At 40.8% G+C, this 23,727-nt stretch overlaps 1 protein-coding gene across 4 annotated transcripts in view; it reads left to right on the top strand.

Moving 5' to 3' along the window:
• The window catches only part of SLC11A2 (solute carrier family 11 member 2), a 57,066-nt gene extending 34,899 nt beyond the window's left edge, over positions 1 to 22,167 (top strand). For all 4 annotated transcript variants that reach the window (XM_044229043.1, XM_044229041.1, XM_044229040.1 and 1 more), the window contains 16 exons: positions 626 to 697; positions 2,386 to 2,534; positions 3,080 to 3,205; positions 3,635 to 3,754; positions 5,244 to 5,350; positions 5,875 to 5,945; positions 6,054 to 6,121; positions 7,715 to 7,870; positions 8,558 to 8,716; positions 10,143 to 10,229; positions 10,942 to 11,061; positions 11,222 to 11,371; positions 11,925 to 11,998; positions 12,582 to 12,735; positions 14,713 to 14,766; positions 20,910 to 22,167. In XM_044229043.1, the coding sequence (XP_044084978.1) occupies positions 626 to 697; positions 2,386 to 2,534; positions 3,080 to 3,205; positions 3,635 to 3,754; positions 5,244 to 5,350; positions 5,875 to 5,945; positions 6,054 to 6,121; positions 7,715 to 7,870; positions 8,558 to 8,716; positions 10,143 to 10,229; positions 10,942 to 11,061; positions 11,222 to 11,371; positions 11,925 to 11,998; positions 12,582 to 12,735; positions 14,713 to 14,766; positions 20,910 to 20,987 (1,745 nt within the window). In that variant the 3' untranslated portion in view covers positions 20,988 to 22,167. The remainder of the gene's footprint in view (positions 1 to 625; positions 698 to 2,385; positions 2,535 to 3,079; positions 3,206 to 3,634; positions 3,755 to 5,243; positions 5,351 to 5,874; positions 5,946 to 6,053; positions 6,122 to 7,714; positions 7,871 to 8,557; positions 8,717 to 10,142; positions 10,230 to 10,941; positions 11,062 to 11,221; positions 11,372 to 11,924; positions 11,999 to 12,581; positions 12,736 to 14,712; positions 14,767 to 20,909) is intronic.
• The last annotated feature ends 1,560 nt before the right edge of the window (positions 22,168 to 23,727 follow it).

Genomic DNA, 23,727 nt, shown 5'->3' with positions numbered 1-23,727 from the left:
TCTCCCCCCTTTCCAGAAAATTGAATCGTGAGCTTAAATTGTTTCTTAGATCAAAAAAAGTAAAGAAAAAAAAAAGAGTCATAGATCTTTGTCCTTAAAAACTTGTAAAAGTTGGGAGAAATCAGTCTGGTTTTAAATAAATATTTGAGTTAATCTAGAAGCAAAGGCAGAGACTGGGGGTTTGCTTAGCAGCCTTTTTGTGGATGCTTATTAAAAAGTATTTGCCTACTTCCCTGAAATACCTTTTGCTTCAGTTTGGTTTTATTTTTTATTTTTTATTTTTTTTAAAGATTTTATTTATTTATTTGACAGAGAGAGATCACAAGTAGGCAGAGAGGCAGGCAGAGAGAGAGAGAGAGGAAAGCAGGCTCTCCACTCAGCGGAGAAGCCCGATGCTTCAGTTTGGTTTTAAAGTCTTGCTAGCAAAAAGTGATTAAGACTCTTTAATTTTTATTAACTATTTCTTAATAATGCTCTGAAAGCTGTAATTATTTTCAAGATTCTCTAATTTAGAAGAATTATTATTCTTTTCATCTAGTATGGGGTCAGTTATACAGAGTAACAAAATGTTGGTTCTGAACTTACTTGTTCTTGCTCATTCCTGTCTCCCTTTTCTCCTTTCCAGAATCCTATTCTAAGAGCTCGGACACTCAGGCATCTACCATGGTATTGGGTCCTGAACAGAAGATGCCAGATGGTAATTTATAGCTGTGTTATTGTCTGATTTTTACTTGGAATTTGGTTTAAACCAGTAATAGAAATTGACCATATTTTCCTTCTTATCATCTATCACAACAAAAATTGTCCTGAACTCTTCCCTAGCTAACAGTATCATCATGGAGGCCTGCTCCAATCAGGTCCAATCCAGTCACTATCCAGTAACTTAAGCTGTAAATGATAACCATGAAGATCTGTCTCATATCTTATTTCCAATTCTGAGATGAACCAAGATTAGCTGCAAGTTTGGTTTCTGTAGCAGTAATGCTTCCAAGGGCAAGTGTTCACAGGCCTGGCATAAAAACCTTTAGAATGCTTTGGCTCTTCACAGCACTGGGATATTTACATTAAGGAACAGTAAAATACCGAGCAAACGCATTTAACTGTGTAATCCATTAGAGGGAGTTTTCTAATTCTTTCTAATCTAAATAAATTTCCCCTTTAGAATTTTTATTCCTTTTCTTTAAATTTCCTCATAATTCAGGGCCACTTCACAGAAGTGGGTCAGCTCCCTATAGAAAGAAGCTTTTGTTTTTCTAGTTGAATGTTACAAGGATTTCTTGGAAACCCTGACATTAGAGCTCTTTGGTTTGAAATTGCCATTTGATGGCTACCAAACTCGGCTTTGTATCCTTCTGGCAGATTAGCCCTTTTCTCCCAGACCCTTCCCTTACCAGCATTTAAGATTACGAGCAAAATGCAGGACCTGGAAATGCTGATAAGCAGTCTAAGATGAGCCCTCCTGTCACGAGGGTGCCCACACCCCATGACCTGAAGCTCTTCATGGCAGGCCTTAGTCAGGAGGCAAAGGGTTCCTGTTTGGTGGTTTCCCTGCAGCTTCAGATTTTAACCTAACTGTGGCAGGATTTTTCAACTTCCACATTTTTTGAGAAGCCTGTCAGAGGTGTAAAGTCCGAGGACCATTCTTTGGCTCAGTCCTACCAAATAATGGATGGGGGTGGGGGCGGAGTAGGGTAGTAACTAGATGGACCTAGTTCTGTTCTTCTGAAAGTTAGGATTTTAGGTTACGAGGGTGGCTAGACAGGGAATGTTATATTTTGAGCCCTAGGCATCAGTGTATTTAGAAGAAAATGAGATGATACTAAAAGTTGCCAACCAGGAATGCAGAAGTGTCAAAGTAGGAAAACCATTGTGAGATGAGCGTTAAAACTGACCCAGAGCAAAGTGACTTGGGAGGAGGGGTGAGAGGGAGCTTTTTTTACCATGAGCTTTTTTTTAGTTTCCTGAATTTCCATCCATGTGAATGTACTGCCTAATAAAGAATTATAATTATTCTATATTTAAAATATAGATGAAAATAAAATATTGGAAATAAATTGAGTAGAGCCAGGTTGGTCTTGTGCATTTAGGTGTTAAAAAGATTTGATTTGAAAGTTACTAAGGAGGGGCGTCTGGGTGGCTTAGATGGTTAAGCCTTTGCCTTCAGCTCAGATCATGATCCCAAGGTCCTGGGATGGAGCCCCACATCGGTCTCCCTGCTCAGCAGAGAGTCTGCTTTCCCCTCTGCCTCTCTCCCCTGTTCATGTTCTCTCCCTCCCTCTCTCTCAAATGAATAAATAGAATCTTTAAAAAAAAAAAAAAGTTACTAAGGACAAGTTGTTAATGTATTTTGTTCATTTTTATTTCTTCTCAAATATGTTAATTTAGATGATATTTCTGGAGACCATGGGGACTCTCCCAGTCTTGGTGCCCTCAGCCCTGCCTATAGTACCTCATCTCTCCCCCAGTCCGAGGAGCACTCACAGGAGCCCTTTACCACCTACTTTGATGAGAAGATCACCATTCCTGAAGAAGAGGTTAGTGACAAATCCTTGGAGGAAAACGTTATTTAGGGAAGACTTAGGAGTGGAAAGTCTGCTGAACAACTCAAGAGCAGTGGCCTCAGATCTAATTTTGCAAGCAGTCTCTGAAGACAACTTTTGTAATCAGAGTAACTGTTTACAGTAACTTTCAGGAAAATGAGGACCTTGAGAACAGTTGCCACATTGTACTAGTGATTATTTTTTGATCTAGAAAGTATGAATTTCATGTGTTTTACAGTAGCTTTTGTTCCTTTTGAGTGGTGGTTGGGCACAAGGGTACTGATACTCATACTCACGTTTTAGAATGAGAGGCTGGTGGATGGAAAGAGCAGGTAAGGGAAGGGCTCTTATTTGGACAGAGAAGTGGCCAGGTTATTGATAAGAAGTGGGTAAGATGAAGTTGAAGTTGGGCACACCCAATATGCAGAAGCTGATATTGTTGCTTTATATGTGAAAAAAAAAAAAAAAAACAAAAACAGATAAATTAGATCAGTATTTTGGAGGTAATAATTAGTTTAATCTCTTCCTCTCTTGTATAGTATTCTTGTTTTAGCTTTCGTAAGCTCTGGGCTTTCACAGGACCTGGATTTCTTATGAGCATTGCATACTTGGATCCAGGAAACATCGAATCTGATTTGCAGTCTGGAGCAGTGGCTGGATTTAAGGTGAACATCTAGTCCTCTCCCTGCCCCTGTTAAACACATGCAGTCCACCCTCACATCCTTTCCCCCTTCTCTGCCTGTTGGATATCATCAGCCTTGGCAGTTAGATGCAACTTCATTGGCAGTGACACTTGGGTGAAAAGTACCTTGCCATCTGGTTTTTAAAATTTATTTTATACACATAGTTAGCTTTACATTTATTTTCTTTTATCCAGTCACATAGTTTGCCTTGAACAAGGGAGAAATTAAGGCTCAGAAAGGTGTGAGATGACCTAGCAGGTTATGTGCAGAACCTGATACAGATCTCCAGGTCATTTGATTCTTGAGCTGGGCTCTTTCCTGAATGTGTTTCTCATTCACATTGCCAAACAACGAAATGAAAATACTCCAGTTGTATAATGAGTGTTATGATGGGATTTTTTTCTTCTCTAGTTGCTCTGGGTTCTTCTGTTGGCCACCGTCGTAGGGCTGCTGCTCCAGCGCCTTGCAGCCAGGCTGGGCGTGGTCACAGGGTTGCATCTTGCTGAAGTGTGTCATCGTCAGTATCCTAAGGTGAGCCATGTAGTGTCCTGTTTGTCACTCATCTCAGAGAAACCTGTGTGTCTGGCAGAATGTGCTGGCCTCGTGGTATATACTGAAATAGTGGAGGACTTAGTGGTCAGGGCCCTGCGGATCAGTTCCAGGGGAAATTCTGTAGCCTCTCTTGCTGCCAACCCATGGTTCTGTACTTCTTTAGAATTTAAATTGAGATTCATTTTTTGCCAGAAAGCTTCCTTGGAAAAATTCAGTTAGAGTAAATATTTACCATTCATTCCGCCTTCTGATATCTAGCAGTGCCCAGCCGATGGAGGGGTGGGAGTGCTTTAAGCACTTTCATTCATACATCCATATTCCTAATACACGTATTTTCTTTTTTGTTTGACTTTGTCATCAATTTGAAAAAGAAGGTATTCTCTTTTACTATAAACTCTATGTGGCAGGATCTTTGGATTTGTTAAGAATTATTTTTCAATTGACCCTGACCCTGGAAGTTACACTGTCTTCCACAGCTCTTTTCTGGACATTTTGGGCCTTTTCTTACTGCTGCCTAAGGCAGGAATGGACACTATGTCTGGAAGATAGTTTTAACCTAGCTTCATCTTTAGATAAGATAATGATCTGCCTCTGGTTTGTCCTAAATGTATAATCTCCTTTTCTGACTCCTAAAAACTATCCTTATCTGCTTTATCCCCCCTTATATGCTTCTTAGAAAAAACCTTAGTAACTTATAATTTCTTGTAGTTTCTCTTCATGTATATTAACAGTTGTTTTTTTGTGACCATTTTTTGTGTAGTAGATACCCGAAGCAGCTGTGTTGGGTTTGGGTTTTTGTTTTTGTTTTTGTTTTGTGTTTTTATTTTTTGGTTTTCTCTTGGCCTCTGTGAGCCAGTATTAACTAAATTTGTCTTTCAGCTGGATCGTTTGACCAGATTAGGTTCCCGTTTTGTTATATGCCACTCTGTTTCAACCAGTTTGCTTGGAGTCCCTTTACATATTTGTCCTTTTTCATTTGCTTATATATTATCATTACATTAAGGTTGATCCCAGCCTCTTCATTTTTATTTTATCTCTTCAGCCATGGTCAGGATCATTGTCTTCTGTGGTCATTTTCTCTTCTCTCCTGAACAATATTTTGACCAGGTTAGCATCCTCATTTTCCCCTAAAACTTTTGGATTGTTTTTAGTCAGGAAATTAAGTGGAAATTAATGATCAGAAATTCCGTTCCTCTATTGAATAGAAGGTAAGAGAAAAGATTAGGATCAGCTGCTGTCCTGACCTTGGCTCATAGGCATCACCACATAGAAGCACCCTTGCTTTCTCCAGCTTGGGGGTACAGTGCAGTGACAGGCCAGGTGGAGCCCAGTTCTGGTACTTCATCTCTAGACTGGCGCCTTATGGAGGACTGTTGATGGGTCAGTGCCAAATGTGAATTCCAAACTATAGGGAAAGTTCTTAAAAATGATTAATTAGAACTATGTCTTTCTGCTGTTTGGTATTTAGGTCCCACGAATTATCCTATGGCTGATGGTGGAGTTGGCTATCATTGGCTCAGATATGCAAGAAGTTATTGGCTCAGCCATTGCCATCAATCTCCTGTCTGTAGGAAGGTGAGAGGGTTTTCCTCCAGAAAGTAATATTTTGCTAGATTTTAAAGCAAATGTAAAAACAAAAACCAAATTAATTTTCAGTTTTCAAGATTCAATTCAAGTATTATTTTTTTTGTGGAACCTTTCTGGAGCCACCTTCTCTCCCAGCAGCTGTAGGCTCTGTATGTTCGTGTTCTCACATTGGGTTATGCATCCCTCTGTTTATACAGTGTGTGACATGTGTGTTACAATTATCTATTTGTATCTCAGTTTGTCCCACTAGACAGTGAGCTCCTTGAGGGGTAAGACCCATACTTTTTAGCTTTGCATCCTAAATGTCTGACTTAGTAGACAATGTTTGAATGAATGTAGTTTGTTCATTTGGTGCTGTGATCCTAAACTACCCAAGGCCTGACCTGCCACTGTCCCCTCTCCCACGAGTCCTTACTTCTCCAAGTGTTGTGTATCTGGAGAGCTGTTGGAAAGAAAGTGGTTTTCAACGTTTCCTTTCTTCCATTAATCTCCATTTCTTGTCTCTGACCTAGGGTTCCTCTATGGGGTGGAGTTCTTATCACCATTGCAGATACCTTTGTATTTCTCTTTTTGGACAAATATGGTAAGGAGACTGGGAATGGAGGGGTCAGTGAAAGGAGCTACTTCCCTTCATCTGGCTGGTGGAGAAGTCTGCCTTCTGTGAGCTCACTGTTGCATTTTTCCCCTTTAGGCTTACGGAAGCTAGAAGCATTTTTTGGCTTTCTTATCACCATTATGGCCCTCACATTTGGATATGAGGCAAGTGTTGCAGGCTATTCATTACTTTTTATAACCAAAAGAGAGGGGGTTGTTTTGCCCTTTCTTTTAAGACTGTATAATGCTAGGATGGTTTAATTTTATCACATGTGTTAACAAAAAGCCAGTTCAGCCTAGGCCAATTTTGAAGAGAGATGATCTGTATAGACTAGTCTCTGGGAAAGCCTGCTGGTCTCCTAGGTCAAAAATGACCAGATTTTGTAGGACTTCTAGACTAGACTCCCTGGTTCCAAGTTGGCTAGCCCCATTACAGAGCAGCCTTAGAGAGAGTTAGGGAGGGAGTTGCAGCATTATTCCTGGCTGTTAACTTGGAGGGGTTCTGGTTTTGCTTATCCTGGCTTATACCACCTGCAGCTTGAACTTTCTCTGTATTCCAAGTTAATGAACTATAAAGGATATAGTGGATGTTTCTTGGTTTGTTCCCCAACCCAGATACTCCTAAGAATCAGTACCATTATAGGCAGTAATGGTAGCTTTCTTTCTTTTTTAAGATTTTATTTATTTATTTGACAGCACAAGCAGGGGGAGCGGGAGAGAGAGATGCAGGCTCCCCGCTGAGCAGGGAGCCCCATGTGGGGCAAAATCCCAGGATCCTGGGATCATGACCTGAACCGAAGGCCACTCAGGTGCCCTGATAGTAGTTTTCTATGTCCAATTGTTATAAACTCATTTTTGCTCATTGGCCTGGCTGAACTTCTAAAAGTACATCCAATCTGGGATGCCTGGGTGGCTGGTTCAGTTGGTTAAACGTCTTGACTTGATTTTTTGGGTCGGGTCATGATCTCAGGGATCGGATTCTCTCTTCCACTGCCCTTCCCCTTGTTCACACTCTCTATTTCTAAAAGAAATAAAATCATTTTAAAAAAGCACATTTAGGGCGCCTGGGTGGCTCAGTGGGTTAAGCCGCTGCCTTCGGCTCGGGTCGTGATCTCAGGGTCCTGGGATCGAGTCCCGCATCGGGCTCTCTGCTCGGCGGGGAGCCTGCTTCCCTCTCTGCTTGTCATTTCTCTCTGTCAAATAAATAAATAAAAAATCTTAAAAACAAAAACAAAAAAACACATCTAATCTGTGAGTAGATTATGTAATAGATTAGTCTAAGGCTTCCAAGAGAAAGGCTGAACCAGGAAAAACTATGTATGAGAAGTATTTATGAATGTGTCTCAGCATACATTAGTGGCAAACATATTTTTAGATAAACATAGGTGAATAGAGGAATAAGTATGGATAATCAAGAATTGACTATATTCTTGGGTCTGTCTCATAGGAGCAGTTGTGAAAATAATGTCAGTGAGGCCCTTAGCAGCCATCTAATTCTTTAGAATATTAATGACATTCTCTACACATCTACTTTGTATATCTAAAATATGATGTGAAATATTTGGATATCCCAGGCCTGAATTCTCAGACCTCTGGAAGCAAGTCCCTCATGCTGCTTTGTTTTCTGATGGTTCTATATTCCTCATTATTCTTGGTGGTTGTTGAAGAAAGTGTTGTAAGGAGCAATGGATGCTGAGTGTTTCCTAGTACTGTGTTCCTCCCCTGCTCTCATATTCTAATAGTTATGTTGGTATGTAGTATGTTACAGTGAAACCCAGCCAGAGCCAGGTACTCAAAGGCATGTTCCTGCCATCCTGTTCAGGCTGCCACACCCCACAGATCGAGCAGGCTGTGGGCATCGTGGGAGCTGTCATCATGCCACACAATATGTACCTGCATTCTGCCTTAGTCAAGGTCAGTATGGCCCTTATATCTGTGTTGTCCGATAGTTTATGCTTCCTTTAGTTTCAGGGAACACACACTTAGTTGAAAAGCATTAGAGCCCTAAAGGAGAGAAAGGTTTTTCCACGGTTGGATGTTAATAAACTTTGCATACTCAGACTCTGTTTTTGTCACAAAGGTGACCAGAAATAAGTGACCCCACAGAGAAACTGGGACTAAAATTCTTCATAAAAGGTCGAAAAGTGCACCAAATCTCTTGTGTTTAAATCCCAAAAGATTAAAAAAAAATCCCAAGAGACTCAGTGACCTTGAGGAGATCAGGAGTAAAGAGCCCAACCAAGGTTTTATCAGTCATCTTATACAATAGTTTGCTGGGAGATCTCAGGGACCTTTATAATGAAGGTTGTTAGGACTGAAAATCAGGTGGTTTTTTTATGTCAGTGGTTCTTCTAGCCACAGTAACTGAGAGCTCAGTAGCACATAGTCATCATTTCCTGTTTGAGGAACGTGCAGTGTTGTCAGAGGGTCATGAGGTCCTTACTCACTGAGCCAGGATATAAGTAAGTTTTCTCACATTTCTTGTGAGAAAATGTCAGTTGTTTGCCCTCTAAATCTTTCAGCTAACTCCAAACTTACGAAATAGTACAAAGAAACTTGTTCTAACTAATCAAAAAATGACTTTGACGTTTATGTCTCTAGTCCAGACAGGTAAACCGAGCCAATAAGCAGGAAGTTCGAGAAGCTAATAAGTATTTTTTCATCGAATCCTGCATTGCTCTCTTTGTTTCCTTCATCATCAACGTCTTTGTCGTCTCAGTCTTTGCTGAAGCATTTTTTGAAAAAACCAACGACCAGGTGGTGAGTAAGCCAGGGTCATGAGTGGTATTGAATGTGAGGGTAGTGAAGGCCGGAAGACAGGAAGAGTGACAGGGACTTGGAGCTCAGGGGAAACAGATCTCCAGGTTTGGGGCTGCCCCCTCATCATGGCACTAGTCAGGGTCCAGAGTCTGGGGATAGGCCAGGCCTGGACCCATGTTTCCAAGCTATTGGCTCAGAAGGGAGTTTGCCTCAGAATAAAGATTGCCTCACGCTATTGTGTTTGTGCCTTCATGTCTGTTTGGCTCTTTGTCATCATCCCCTTTTGTTTCCTGTTTATCAACTGCCAGCCTGCTTGCCAGCCCGGTATTTGGAGGTGAGGACCGGTAGGGAGGAGTCAACAAACAGAATGCAAAACTGACTAAGATACTCTCCCTCTTTTTTTTTTTTTTTTAAAGATTTATTTATTTATTTATTTGACAGACAGAGATTACAAATAGGCAGAGAGGCAGGCAGAGAGAGAGGAGGAAGCAGGCTCCCTGCTGAGCAGAGAGCCTGATGCGGGGCTCCATCCCGGGACCCTGAAATCATGACCTGAGCTGAAGGCAGAGGCTTTAACCCACTGAGCCACCTAGGCACTCCTCTTTTGTATTTTGAATACTCTATTGTCTTGATTCCTGATGGCCTATCTATAGGATCTCTGACTTCTGGCTCTGCTATGACTAAGGAGTCCTCTCATATTTCTTAAGGGCCCTCTCCTCCTGTCATCACTTAAAGCAAGCCAGCATTCATGTATTACTGTGCACACTTTTTTTTTTTTTAAGATTTTATTTATTTGGCAGAGACACAGTGAGAGAGGAAACACAAGCAGAGGAAGTGGGAGAGGGAGAAGCAGTCTTCCCACCAAGCATAGAGACTTGAGGGGTAGATGAGGGGCTCGATCCCAGGACCCTGGGATCATGACCTGAACTGAAGACAGACACTTAACAACTGAGCCACCCAGGCACCCCCCATGCATACTCTTAACTCAGTAAATTTTTTTTTTTTCAAAGATTTTATTTATTTATTTGACAGACAGAGATCAGAAGTAGGCAGAGAGGCAGGCATAGAGAGAGGAGGAAGCAGGCTCCCTGCTGAGCAGAGAGCCTGATGCGGGGCTGGATCCCAGGACCCTAAGACCATGACCGGAGCCAAAGGCAGAGGCTTTAACCCACTGAGCCACCCAGGCGCCCCAACAGTAAATATTTTTGATAGCATGAGGGTGTAGAAGGATTATGGAAGAAGACCATAAGTGCCATTACTGCCAGTCCCAGCTCTCATTACAACCTGTATCCAGTGTCTTAACTTCCAGCCTGTGTCTCCTAGGTGACTTGCATGTGACCTGTAGTTTGTGATCTGTAGGAATCCTCTTCTGGTCTGGTCCTTGCCTCAAAAATAAAAGTTGCTCCTGAACTGCTTTGTGTTCCAGATTGCAGTCTGTAGAAATAACAGCAGTCCCCATACTCACCTTTTTCCTGATGATAACTCAACACTGGCAGTGGACATCTACAAAGGGGTAAGCCTTTTCAGATTTGTAATCAGTGCTCCTGAATCAGTATTTTTGGCATAGTATCTGATAATTTTCTGTGGGTTCACTTTGGAGCTGAAACTGTCTTTTCTGGAGTGTCATTTACTTCAGAGGTCTAGGTGCCAGGCAAGCATTTTTGGATTATGTGGGAGGGAATAGAGGATCAGCTAAAAGATGAACTGTAGAGTTATGGTGGTAGTATAGTGTTTTATAGGATGTTAACTGGGGGAGACTAAAGAAAGTGCTCCTGGTAAAGTATTCTTTATTGGAACCTCTCAGTCCCTTTTATGCTGGTTATATTATGAACCTCCCAAGAGTAGAATGCATAATTTATGTAGTATTTCCCAAATGTATTTGACCTTTCTCTTCACTCCTGTTACTATCTTCCAGAATAGTGTGTTAAGTAATATAATTGGGGAATTGTTGTGTAGACTTTCTTTCTTTTTCTTTTTTAATTTTAAACATATTTAAGATGTAGGTTGAGGATGAAGGCTTTAGGAACTCGGAGAAAAGACTTAAGCAGAGGAATGAAGGAGTATCCAGCAAAATTTAGGTCAAAGGCCCCTAAAATGAGGTCAGGTCCTGAGTCTGGCTTCTGCGGAATAGCGCCCAGCACAGCACTTGCTACAGAGCAATTTTGTTTTGGTCGTTGTCTAAGCAGATCATTGACAAAAACATCTTTCTCCCTTGTCTCCCCCAGGGTGTTGTACTGGGATGTTACTTTGGACCAGCTGCACTCTACATCTGGGCTGTTGGGATCCTGGCTGCAGGACAGAGCTCCACCATGACAGGAACTTACTCTGGCCAGTTTGTCATGGAGGTATGTGCTGTTTTGACTGGTATAGAGTAGAGGAAGAAAACATTGATTGCCCTTTTGTGACATCTCCTTAATCCCATGTTTCTAGGGTCTTCCTGAACCTCCCAAACCTTTTTCTGTTTCCTGTTCTAGACATTTATCCTGCTTCTGGGTTTTCTTCCAGGGATTCTTGAACCTAAAATGGTCACGCTTTGCCCGAGTGATTCTGACCCGCTCTATTGCCATCATCCCCACTCTGCTTGTTGCCATCTTCCAGGACGTAGAGCATCTAACAGGGATGAATGACTTTCTGAATGTTCTGCAGAGCTTACAGGTGAGGAGGGAGCTGGGGGAAGCCCCATCCCATTTAATCAGGCAGTGTTATATATTGCTGTTAGGTACCAAGCCTGTAGTGCTGGGTCCTGGGAAAAATTCAGAGCAAGAAAGAGGCACAGTCTCGGTAAATGTATGGAATCCCTGGTATCTGAAAAGCTTTTAGAAATGTTTTGGTTTGTAAAAGCCTATTGAATGGGAATTATCTGTTATAATTATATATAGAGCATAAAATTACTGTTTTTTAATCCAAGCAAACATTAAATAACATAGGACATGGCTAGGTCCTATTGAGGTTAAAAAAGCAAGACAGATAGGAATGTTTATAAAGACACTGGATCAGAAGCGGTGTCCATTGACAGAATAAAGACATCGGATCAGACGACTCCATAGGTTTCAACATAATGCATGAGCATCTTGGGATAATAGGAATAATTTCTCATGAGGTAGATGAGACAGGTTATTATGTGTTTCCGATGTGCTAACAGTGCTACTCTTGGGATAATACAAGGATCTCCAGTAGCCCCATCTGATCTCCATTCTTTCTCTTCCAGCTTCCCTTTGCTCTGATACCCATCCTCACATTTACAAGCTTGCGGCCAGTAATGAATGACTTTACCAATGGAATGTGAGTGTACTTCTCAGTTCCCCAAAAATATGTGGGGAAGCATATCTTCATTGAATAGACCAGTGAGAAAATGAGTCAGGCGGGAGAACCACATGTTTTGAGAGGTGAATGCTAGAGCTGCCCCTTAGTTTTTGGCTCAGAGAACAGAGACTATGAATGCAGTAAAGAAGGCAAGCACATTTTTCATTTCTAGCATGAGAAAGTTCCACTCTTAAGGCTTTAATTCTTTAGCTTTAGTCACTGAAGTGTAAAGCACCTTAATACCATGTTAAATGAGAAAAGCATAAATGAATACCTTTCATGTACTTCTTGAAAGGGTATGGGGTATTTGAAATTATTTGTTGCTTTCTAGGTACTTGAGACTTGTTGCATTTTTAGGGACTTAAATATTAAGGATTATTTGATAGTATTTTTCCCCCCTCTTTCTCCCTATTGGTGTTTTACTTGGGACATGATAAGAATAATTTTCAGTGCATTTTGAAATGCCTCTTAACTCCTGTCCTGTCTACTCCACAGGACAGTGTCCTTTTCTGCTTGTGAATGGGTTAGACTATTCCCCCAGTGACTGATGATTCTTTTACAGAGGCTGGAGGATTGCCGGCGGGATATTGGTCCTTATTGTCTGTTCCATCAACATGTACTTCGTCCTGGTTTATGTCCAGGAACTAGGGCATGTGGCACTGTATGTGGTAGCTGCTGTGGTCAGTGTGGCTTATCTGAGCTTTGTGTTTTACCTGGTAAGTCTTTTCAGAAGGGGGCAGGGTTGTAGGTATCAGACATGGTAGAGATGGGGCTTATGAACACCAAAATGAAAGGATCCAAAAGAGCAAAATAGCAATCTTTTTTCTTTTTTTTTTTTAAAGCACATAGCAAAAAAATAAAAATAAAAAATAAAAGTCCTATCTCCAGGTTAATGAGACTGTTTATGTGAAATTGTTAAGTCACCTGTGGTTCAAAATATTTTTAACCATAAAATTTATTTTGGCTCTTAAGAGCTGTCATGTTACTTCTGTCTGGTTTCCATTCTTAGTAATTCCTGATAAGAGGGGCACCTGGGTGGCTTAGTTGGTTAGGCATCTGCCTTCAGCTCAGGTCATGATTTCAGGGTTCTGGGATCAAGCCTCATTTCAGCCTCCCTGCTCGGCCGGGAGTCTGCCTCTCCTTCTCCCTCTGCCTGCTCATGCTTGTGCTCTCTTTCAAATAAATAAATTAATAGCTTTAAAAAAATTCCTGATAAGAGAGTATCGTGTTTTTGAAGAATTAAAAGAAGAGTATAGAAAGTAGAGAGTGGCATAAGATTTTAATAGCTGTCTACAAAAGAAAGAATAGTGATATTTTCTCATTGAATTACTCTAGAGTTATTTAAAAATGTTGGTTATAAAAGCATCACTATACAGAAAATGCAGAATAATGTATTCCAAGATGATCTTTTTTTTTTTTCCCTAAAAATCAGGGATAAATTATGTTAAAAATGGTGATAGTAGTTGTGTTAGGATATTTCCTTGATGGATATATTTTTTTGTCTTATTTTCTAAATCTTCTGTAACATTACTTATATTAATGGAAAATAGTTGTAGCAACAAAGACAACAAACCCACCTCCCTGTTCTATACAGGTTTCTCTGAAAAATGCATATGTGGAGGCTTAAGGGACAGCAGAATTTGTACCATATATGCTTCAGAGAATGGTTAAGGATGGAGGCTGGAGACCTGCTGATCTTTTTAACACTTACCTAGTCCCCATGCTAATATCTGACACAGGTTAAGTACTCGATTGAGAAAATAACTTTAGTGACTATTGAAAAATTAAGCCCTGGATTGATTTATTTTTTCTTCTTTCCTCCCTAGTAAACCTTGAACACCCTAGGATTATGCTGAACCTATATTCTAGGGATTTACTCCAAGAAAACCCAAGTAACTGAACATGTCCTTGACAGGAATTATTTTTAAAATTCACTGTAGAAGTTAAGGGAATCCTTCCTTCCTGCAGATTAGCTCTGAAGAGACTGAGTTGTCCTCAGGTAGCCTGAGACTGTTGAGGTTGTTGAAGACCCATTTTTAGGCTGGGGACTGATTCTAGGGTTGGTTACTGCTATTAAGCTCCCAAACACATACTTGAGCAGTTTGGGGTGCTGTCCCAGTTGTATTGGTCTGTCAGTCATTACCTCCAGCTGCATCATGAGGAATGGGGTAGGACTGAAGAAAGATGGTCTTCAGGGAACTCCCAGTTGGACAAAAGAAACAACAAACACAAAGCAGTAGGAACAGGGAACTCGATATTGAAAATAGTATGAAGAAACTTTTTTGAGAAAAGCAGATTCCAGGATGTCTTAATGGGGGTGTGGGGTTGGGAGAATGACTTGTGCAAACTGGGTGGTAGGACATGAGCAGAGCTGGATGTTCAAGGAAGAGAGCAGGGGGATGCCTGGGTGGCTTGGTTGGTTAAGCGTCTACCTTTGGCTCGGGTCCTGATCCCAGGGTCCTGGGTTCGAGTCCTGCATCAGGCTCCTTGCTCAGCAGGAACCCTGCTTCTGCCTGCTACGCCCTCTTTTTGTGCTCACTTTCTCCCTCCCTCTCTCTCTGACAAATAAATCTTTAAAAAAAAAAGAGAAAGGAGAGCAGCTTTGCATCTTGAGCAGTGCAGTGTAAGCAGTCATGATGGGAAGAGGGATCTGCAGAGAGGTTGGCGAATGATGACCATACTTTATCTTTCAGGGTTGGCAATGTTTGATTGCATTGGGCATGTCCTTCCTGGACTGTGGGCGTACGGTAAGCATCTCCAAAGTCCTGCTGACCGGAGAAGCCGCTGGCGGCTACGCTAAGTAGACACTGGATCAGTCTGTCTGTCTTCCACGGGTAGCCATCAGAGCCAGTGTGTTTCTATGGTTTACTGTGTGAACATAGCCAAAAGTATGTGCTGTTGCACAGAGTGCATTTAAGACTCAGCTCTTTGTTGGGAAAGACTTTGTTTCAGTATATGTTTGAAAAGATGGAAATCTTTTTTTTCTTCCTGACCTTCTAACCTGGGAACTGCATTAGATAGGATCTTTGAAAAACTGACATATGCTGCTATCATTCCAACACTAACTCTTAAGTAGCTGCCCAAGGGCCAGCTTATTTTATCCTTTTGAGAGATAATCCTGTATGCATTATTCTTAACCAGACTGTGTGTTAAAAAAAAATATTTGAGAAATGTATTAAAGTTTTCATAAGACAAATTATAGAATGGGTATGCAGGTTTTGTTTATAAAAAGATAAAAGGCTGAGAAATACTTTTCTTATGCATACCCTGTCAGTTATTTTAATTATAAAAAAATAAAATCTCAACTAAACTGGTTTTCATCCATATTAAATATAAAATTATGAAAAATCTACCTCCTTCAGGTTCAGGATTCTTTTAACTTCTTTTCATTTTAAATTTCTTGGTGGAAGTTAAGAGGGATGAGAAAGGATAAAGATGGTGATAAACAAACAGCAAAGCTGGCGTGTGGGTGTTGGTTATTAATCACCTTGGAAAGTCACTGAGCAGATTTTCCTCAGAGATTGAAAGCTTATCAGGATTTTCTTTCCAGTCCCGATTTTCTTAACTTTCATGTTAATACAGAGCTTTCCTGATGATATTTACTCTTGAGCATATAGATTTATAAAGCCTTCACCTTCCTCATTCAGGAGGTTGGTTATAGAAAAAAGATGGTAGCATTTATGAACTGACATTCTCATGAGATTTTGGAATGAGAAAAGACTTTAAAGGAAAGAAGAGTCATCTGTTTTATTCCTAAAAGACACCTCCTACCAGAATTGTCATGGTTTTCCGAAGCATGCCCAAGACAACCTGCAAGGCAATCTCGGGAGCTATGGACCTAACTATTGCAAAGCTCTGTGTCTCTCAGCAAGTCAGTAGGAATCACTGTGATTGAAAGCTCTCTCAGCAAGGTTGCACTGGGCTACCTCTCTTCAGCCATTCCCTCAGAGGGAAAAACTTTGAGACCAGATGGTGGAGCTCTGGAGTCAGAGGACATGGGTCCCTTCAGCATGAAGCTGCTTCTCTTCAGCCACTGCTGACATTTTTACATATGGAGCCTGAGATTATGTGATTATATCAAAGCAAATCACATTTGTCTGGTGGAGATAAATAATCAAGTCTGCTCTAGCCATTGACTTGATGAGAACAGTAATGGGAATGGCATTGAATGGCAATGACTTCTCATTTTTGGAGCTTTCCTTCTAGATTCCTGGTTGATTGACCTTATCTATTCACCTGAGCCCCTAAATGCATTATTGCTGATACCAGGTCAAGAGTATAGACTGGGTGGACTTTTATAAGGCATTAAGGGTAAACCACTGTGTATCACTGACCATACCTTATTTTAGGCCCTCAAGCACAGGATCATGAAAGAGAAATTTCCCTCACTGTTCCTCCTCACATCTGCCCCTGTCCCTGTCTTCATTTCCCAAACTGGTCATAAGGGCACTCTGTGAAGATACTGGGGGCTGACATCTTAATCTCTCATCTGGCTGGGCTAGGTAGAGGCAAAATTGACAAAAAAAATTGTTTGTAAAGAGAGTATAATAACACACACTACCTTTGCCCTGAATCTGGGTGGGTCCAGTCACTCTCAGAGTCATAACACTTAGAAGTTCAGGTAAAGCTGCTTGTTTTCTTTAAAAAGTTTTGTTTATGACTTGAGATGATGGAAAATTTCTTCCCAGTTAAATGGCATTTTATAATACTATGTGTGTAGTGTTTGACAGTGTTAAAAATACTCAATACTGTATTTCATTTGATCCTGTCAGAAAGTGTACTTCAGCCAGTACTCTGGGTGCAATAAACAATGCTGTGAAGTCTCCCAGCGCCAGTGTGCGCGCTGTCTGTGCCGGATGTTAAGTGGTCCTTGTTTTCCACAAGTGTGACATGAAGTCATTGTGCTGTCACAGCACACTGGGAGTTAATGGATGGGGAAGAGCTGGAGTTTGGCTCCTGTAAGGTCCTGCTAGTAGTATAAGTGGTTACAACTGAGCTGTTAGTGCCCATTTAACACTATGTAAACTTGGTTTGTAATTAAAAGATTTTTTTCCTTTTCCTGTTTGGTTTCCTGGGTATTTTTTTAACCTTAAAAATACTTCTGGGGATGCCTGGGTGGCTTAGTCAGTTAAGTATCTGCCTTTGGCTCAGGTCATGACCCCAGGGTCCTGGGACCAAAGCTCAGCATCGGGCTCCTGGCTCAGCAGGGAGCCTGCCTCTCCCTCTGCCTTTCGCTCCCTCTGCTTGTCCTTGCACACTCTCTCTTTCTCTGCCAAATAAATAATAAAAATTAAATCTTAAAAAAAAAAAAGAAAAGGGACACCTTGGTGGCTCAGTTGGTTAAGCGCCTGCCTTTGGCTCAGGTCATGATCCCAGGGTCCTGGGATCGAGTCCCACATCGGGCTCCTTTCTCAGCAGGGAGCCTGCTTCTCCCTCTGCCTCTGCCTGCCTCTCTGTCTGCCTGTGCTCACTCTCTCTGACAAATAAATAAATAAAATCTTTTAAAAAAAAGAAAAGAAAATACTTCCGAGATACTGCAACATCAGCCGCCACCTAGATGACATTTTAAGCCCACATTGTTAGTGCTTTTCTCTTCTAAAGGGATGGAGGTGCAAATAGGTTTAGTCCTGAGAAGACTTTCCTGGACTCCAGACACCAAACAGTCATACCAGTTTACCCACTTAGTCACATAGTTTTGCTGCTCCTAAAGGTCACATCGTTGCATTACTTAAAGTCCAAAAAAATTGTTATTCTGCATTTCTTTGCCCTGAGTTGAACATTTTTCTATCTGTAGTCTTGTTTCACCACTGAAGTAAGCTTTTATGTTCCCTATCTATGATGCCAATAAAAAGTATGAGTATTTGAAAAGAGAAACCAAAATTGTTTAGCTTAAAAACTGAAAGCATTTTGGCAGAACTGATATAAATGGAAAAACTGGCACCATTTAATAAAACAAAGACAAAGCTCAGGCATAGTAAACTGCAGTTCCTGACACCATATAAACAACAGGAAAATCTAAGTCAGCACTTCATTTATCCCAAGGTTGGCACAGAACTGCATTTTCCCTTTCTCTGTTGTAAGCTTTTCCTGTGTGTCTTACAGGAGACAGATACTGAAACACGATAGAAGTAATCTGGGAATTTTATTCTCCATGTTGTCCTACCTCATTTAGCTCTCCCTTCTTAACCTGGGTTTAAATTCAGAACTAAACCAGGAGGCAACAATTTGAAGATCTGATTTGAGACATTTCTTTTAGCTCCGCCCTCTGGAATGCTATCTGCTCCTTTATTGGACAGGACCAGTGCATCTAAATGTATCCACTTCTCTTGGCATCTTAGCTTTTATGAATGTTAAAAACCACTACCATGTGCTAGTCCTGGTCTGAGCCCTCTTATGACCTCGTTTAATTGTTAACAACAAGAGGATCTGCCTCTTTATTGATAAGGCAACTGAAAGGCCAAAAAGTAACTTCCCCACATCACATCGCTGTTGAATAGGCAATGGACATTTCGACTTGAATAGCTTAACTCCGGAGCCCACACTGTCATTCCCAAACCATGCTATATAATACATAGTACACACTTTGTGCAGGGTTAAGACACCAAGCTGGGTGTTTGGCAGGACCAGGAACATATCAAAGCATTTGTGTGATACTCTAATTAGTGATAGAATATGTTTCAGCTCACCAGTTGCCAGCTGGTAGACTAATTTTGTTTGACCTTTGCTAAATTTGAAACAACTTCGAATGCTTTTTGGTAAGCACAGAAAATAGGCCAGGGCCCTCTGTGATTCTACCTCAGTAGTAGCTAAGAATTATTAAGCTTACTCATTTGCACTACCTCTCTGCCCCTGACAGTATTTAGCCTACTCCTGGGTCATTTGGCCCCATTTCTCAGTGTTTCAGAGCAATATGACAAACTTCTCCGATGAGGAGGTTTTGTCTAGTAAATCATCTGAGTGACTGGGGATCACAGGACTAATAATGACACTCTTGCCTACTACATAATGAGGAAGCCCACCACCTCAGCTCTTGTGAAAAGGCTGCAGTGAATTTATAGTGTATATGACAATCGCTCTTGGTTACTAACCTGAGATGTAAGACCCTAAAATGAATAAGGAGGCTTGTCTGAAGAGTTGTCTCTCTGCCCCAAGGCCACTGTTAGTCACTGTTCTTAGAACAGTTTTATCTTGGGCTTCATCTGGGGTCATCTTCACACAGCCATCACAAGCCTGTGAGGTATACGGGACAATTTGTAATACATTAAAAAATTACATTTGTTGAAGACTAACGGCGTATTAATGTACTTGGTATTCTCAAATGTAGCATTTATTCCCATTTTTACAAATAAGTAGGATAAGGCTCCAGAAGTGTACATGAACTTGCTCAAGGTCTGCTCCTCTCAAGTAGCAGAATTGGAGTTTGAACCCAACTCTGGTGACTTTTCCACTATACTATAATAGGGATGTTTTCCTTCTATGGATTTATAGTTTACATTCTGCATTAACATACAGGCTGTTGATGCCAAGGGGTGATAACTTTCCTAAAACCCTAAGTAATAACAGTAAGGCTAAAATGAGATTCAGTGATTGTCTCAGTGTATGCAGAGGAGAGAAAAGGAGTAAACAATAACTTCACAGATCTCAAACAATAGGGATTCAGAAAATAAAGGGGGGTGTTGCCTGGGTGTCTCAGTTAAGCATCCTATTCTTGATCTCAGCTCAGCTCTTGACCTCAAGGTCAAGAGTTCAAGCCCGGTACTGGGCTCCACACTGGGTGTGGGGCCTACTTCAAAACAAAATAAACTATAGGGATTCAGGTTTCCAGGAAGGCGGTCTGGCCATGTTTTAAAAGCAGTCCAAGTAATTTCAGTTCAGCCTGACAAACATTTGAGACCCATAGGTCATTTCCCTCTCTCAGCACTTTTTTTTTTAAATGAAAGGCTGTTCTCTGCTCAGGTGCCAAAAGATCGTGAGGCCAGCCTGGATAATATGGCTCAGGATTTAGACTGAGCTCAGGGTTTAGAATTAGTGTTTAATTCTAATAATTTAGAATTCATATTTCATTCTAACATTTGATTTTCATTCTTTAGAATTTATTTGATTTCTGAAACAGTACCAGAATACAAAAGCATTTGGTGTGTTGGCTCTGAATGTCCTTATCAGAAGTAGCCATCCTGGGATGTCTGGTTGGCTCAGTCAGTTAAGCAGCTCAGGTCATGATCCTGGGGTCATGGGATCCAGCCACAGAGTCAGAGTTGGAGTCTGGCCTCCTTGCTCAGCAGGGAGCCTGCTTCTCTCTCTCCCTCCACCCCTCCCCCTGCTTGTGCTCTCTCTTTCTGTCAAATAAATAAAATCTTAAAAAAAAAAAAAATCCAGCAGCAGCCAAGTGTGTCAGAAGAATAGTCAAAGTGCAAATTTTGCTGAGGGCGTTTGGCACTACCTCAATTCTTAACTATTTCAGTACCTAGCTATTTTATGTGCCATAAACCATTCATGTATCTGCAAGCCATTTCTTTTCTGAAATAAAAACCAATATAGCAGTACTGGAAAAAAGCATCTTTTGATGTGCTGATTATAGGTCCTCACGCGCCAGTTACAACATTTAAATACTTGCAAATCACCAGTGCCTATGTGGCTCAGTCCATTGAGTGTCTGCCTCAGGCTTTGCCAAGCCGGCTGTGGTCCCCCTGGGGCTCCCTGCTCAGCGGGGGTCCTGCTTCTCCCTCTGTCTGCCACTCTCTCCTGCTTGTGCTCTTTCTCTCTGTCGAATAAATAAAATCTTTCTACATAGATAAATAAATACTGGCAAAATAAATAAATAAATAAATAAATAAAATAAATAAATACTGGCAAATGAGTCTAACCCTTTTCCGTTTTTTTTTGTCCTTAGTGCCATCTGGGATTGACGGCTCAGCCTGAACTCTACCTTCTGAACACAGTGGATGCCGACTCACTTGTGTCTAGATGACTGACAGCCCGTGAGACTGTATAAGAACTACTTTGTCTTAATCCTTTTGTGCCAGGTGTCCTGTTAATGTATCTCTGTTAGTTCAGAGGTGAGTTTTGTTCAGATGTTTTGAACAAAAGGCAAAGATTTCCTCATGGGAAAGGGCATTAAAAGCTGACAGCTGTTAAGTGTAGGACAGAGACCCACCCGCCTCCCCTGTCCTACAATAGCCAGAGCTCAATGATTGGCCTCTTGTGGCCACACACCCCATGGGCTTGTGTTTTGACTTCTGGCATTTAAAAATATATATGTGTATATATTTATGTAAACCTGAACATATCAGTTTGGGTAGAGTTTGAAGGTTATATAAAATTGATAGGTCTTATTTTTTTCAAAGATAGTATTCAGATAAATCAGATATTTGTTTTATCTGGGTCACAGGTGAGAAAGGAGAGGGAGTAATGCTCTTTTTTGGAATGACCTGGTCAAATTAACTTACCTTTTAAAGTGATGCTTGACTATGGCCGGTTAAATTACATGTCAGTTTTAATCGACCAGACCCTTAGCGGCTACTTCATACCAGCACATCATTTCTAAGGAAAACATTTCTTCTTCTCAGCATTCATATTTGGTCCTGGTTATTGATGTGCTTCTTAATTATAATTCTCTCTGTTGCTTTTCTTGAAATCTTACTGGAGGAATGATGATATTTTCCAAAGAGCTTAATACCTTGTAATAAGATTCAGAAACCATGCTATAACCAATGATCAGTTTTCCATGTGACATTGTAACTCAGCCCATTTTACCATTCAGGTTTTTAGGTATAAAAAGAAGAAACTTCTAACATTTACTTTTATAAAGATGTTGATGGACCTATTTGTTTTCATTCTAATGTTTAGAGTCCTACCATGTGTTTTCTTCCCATTTTTCCCATCAAAACGCCAAACACCATTTCTGGGTCCAAAGTCTGTTTCCAGGAATGGCTAATATTTCTAATGTTGAATTTCCCTGAATGCTAAGCATTTTATTGTGAGATATTTATACCAAGTAATAAGAGATTAGAACTAGACTAGGACCAGTTTTCATGTCATAAACTGCCTGTCTACATGTGGGTTATAGATTCTTTTTGACCCCTTTTCTTAACTAGGACTTTTTTCCTTAAGATTTTTATAATAAAAAAGTTAATACTTAAAAATTGAAAGATTTTGCATAATTATCTGATTGAAAAGGAGATTTTCAACACTGGGTCATATTCCTACATGGAACTGCAGTTGGCTGGAATGAATGGCAGCTGTCCATCTCCATGGGCTATACTGCGGGACACACACACACTCCTTCACTTCCTTCTAGCCACAGAGGCATTGTGTTTGCAAATACTGCAGCTTTTGTATGACTTTGAGCATTATCTTCCTATTTCAGCTTCAAAAGGTAAATATCTCATTTGTCTTATTTTAAAAGTTAGTGCTTTTCAGTAAGTTGTTTTTTGTTAAATCCAGACATTCCTTATCTTCATTTATAAAGACCTGGCCCTCCAAGTGGAAAGTTTTCTAAGATGATACTTTAAAAATTCTTGGGGCCCCTGTGTGGCTCAGTCGGTTAAGCCTCTGCCTTTGGCTCAGGTCATGATCCTGGGGTCCTGGGATCGAGCCCTGCATTGGGCTCCCTGCTCTGTGGGAAGCCTGCTTCTCCCTCTCCCACACTGCCTGCTTGTGTTCCCTCTCTCGTTGTCTCTCTGTGTCAAGTAAATAAATAAAATCTTTAAATAAATAAATAAATAACATTCTCTGGTTCTCTATCAGGGGCCCTTGAAACTTCTGATAAGAGTAGCGTCCTTATGCTGTAGGTTAGCATCCTTCCGATCTTAAAATGAAACTGAATTAGCATCAATTAACAGCTTTCATTGAAGAAGAGATTTTAAAAATGAGTTTCAGTATTTTAGATTCTTTATACACAGATAAGAACTCTAGATGGACCAATTTAGATTTTCCTCCCTTCCTGGGCAATTCAGTTTCATTACTAGTGAGTGTTAGGAGGAAAAAAAAAAGGTTTTAAAACTCCTGTTTTGCTACTCCTAAAAGGATGAGGTGCTCAGTTAAACAGAGACTAAGTACTTGGGGGATTCTTTAACTCATCTCCCTCCTTTAGTTATATGTTATTAGGAAGAGACTCGAGTGTACAAAAGTTTATAAGTATACCGATTAGGTCATATAACTCCTATAATCAAAAAAAATTTGATAATCTGAGTTATGCTAAAACCAGTAGAAGAGACTGATTTCTAAAGAGGGAGTCTGGGGTATACTTCTTTTCTAAGTGAGGAACATTTAATCATTCTCTAATTTATGATTTACAAATCTGGATTTTTCTTTTCCTTTTTTTTTTTTAAGATTTTATTTATTTATTTGACAGAGAGAGAGTGCAAGCAGGGGGAGTGGGAGAGGGAGAAGCAGGCTGAACAGGGAGTCTGATGCAGCACTTGACCCCAGGACCCTGGGATCATGACCTGAGCTGAAGGCAGATGCTTAACCAACTGAGCCACCCAGGTGCCCGTAGATGATTTTGCATTTTAATTTTTTTTTTAAAGATTTTATTTATTTATTTATTTGACAGAGAGAGATCACAAGTAGGCAGAGAGGCAGGCAGAGAGAGAGGGAAGCAGGCTCCCTGCTGAGCAGAGAGCCCGATGAGGGACTCGATCCCAGGACCCCGAGATCATGACCTGAGCCGAAGGCAGCGGCTTAACCCACTGAGCCACCCAGGCGCC

This window comes from Neovison vison, chromosome 12 (genome assembly GCF_020171115.1).
Source record: "Neovison vison isolate M4711 chromosome 12, ASM_NN_V1, whole genome shotgun sequence".
Taxonomy (NCBI): Eukaryota; Metazoa; Chordata; class Mammalia; order Carnivora; family Mustelidae; genus Neogale; species Neogale vison.
Note: the sequence above shows the minus strand (reverse complement) of the source record. Positions and strands in the feature narration are given on the sequence as shown.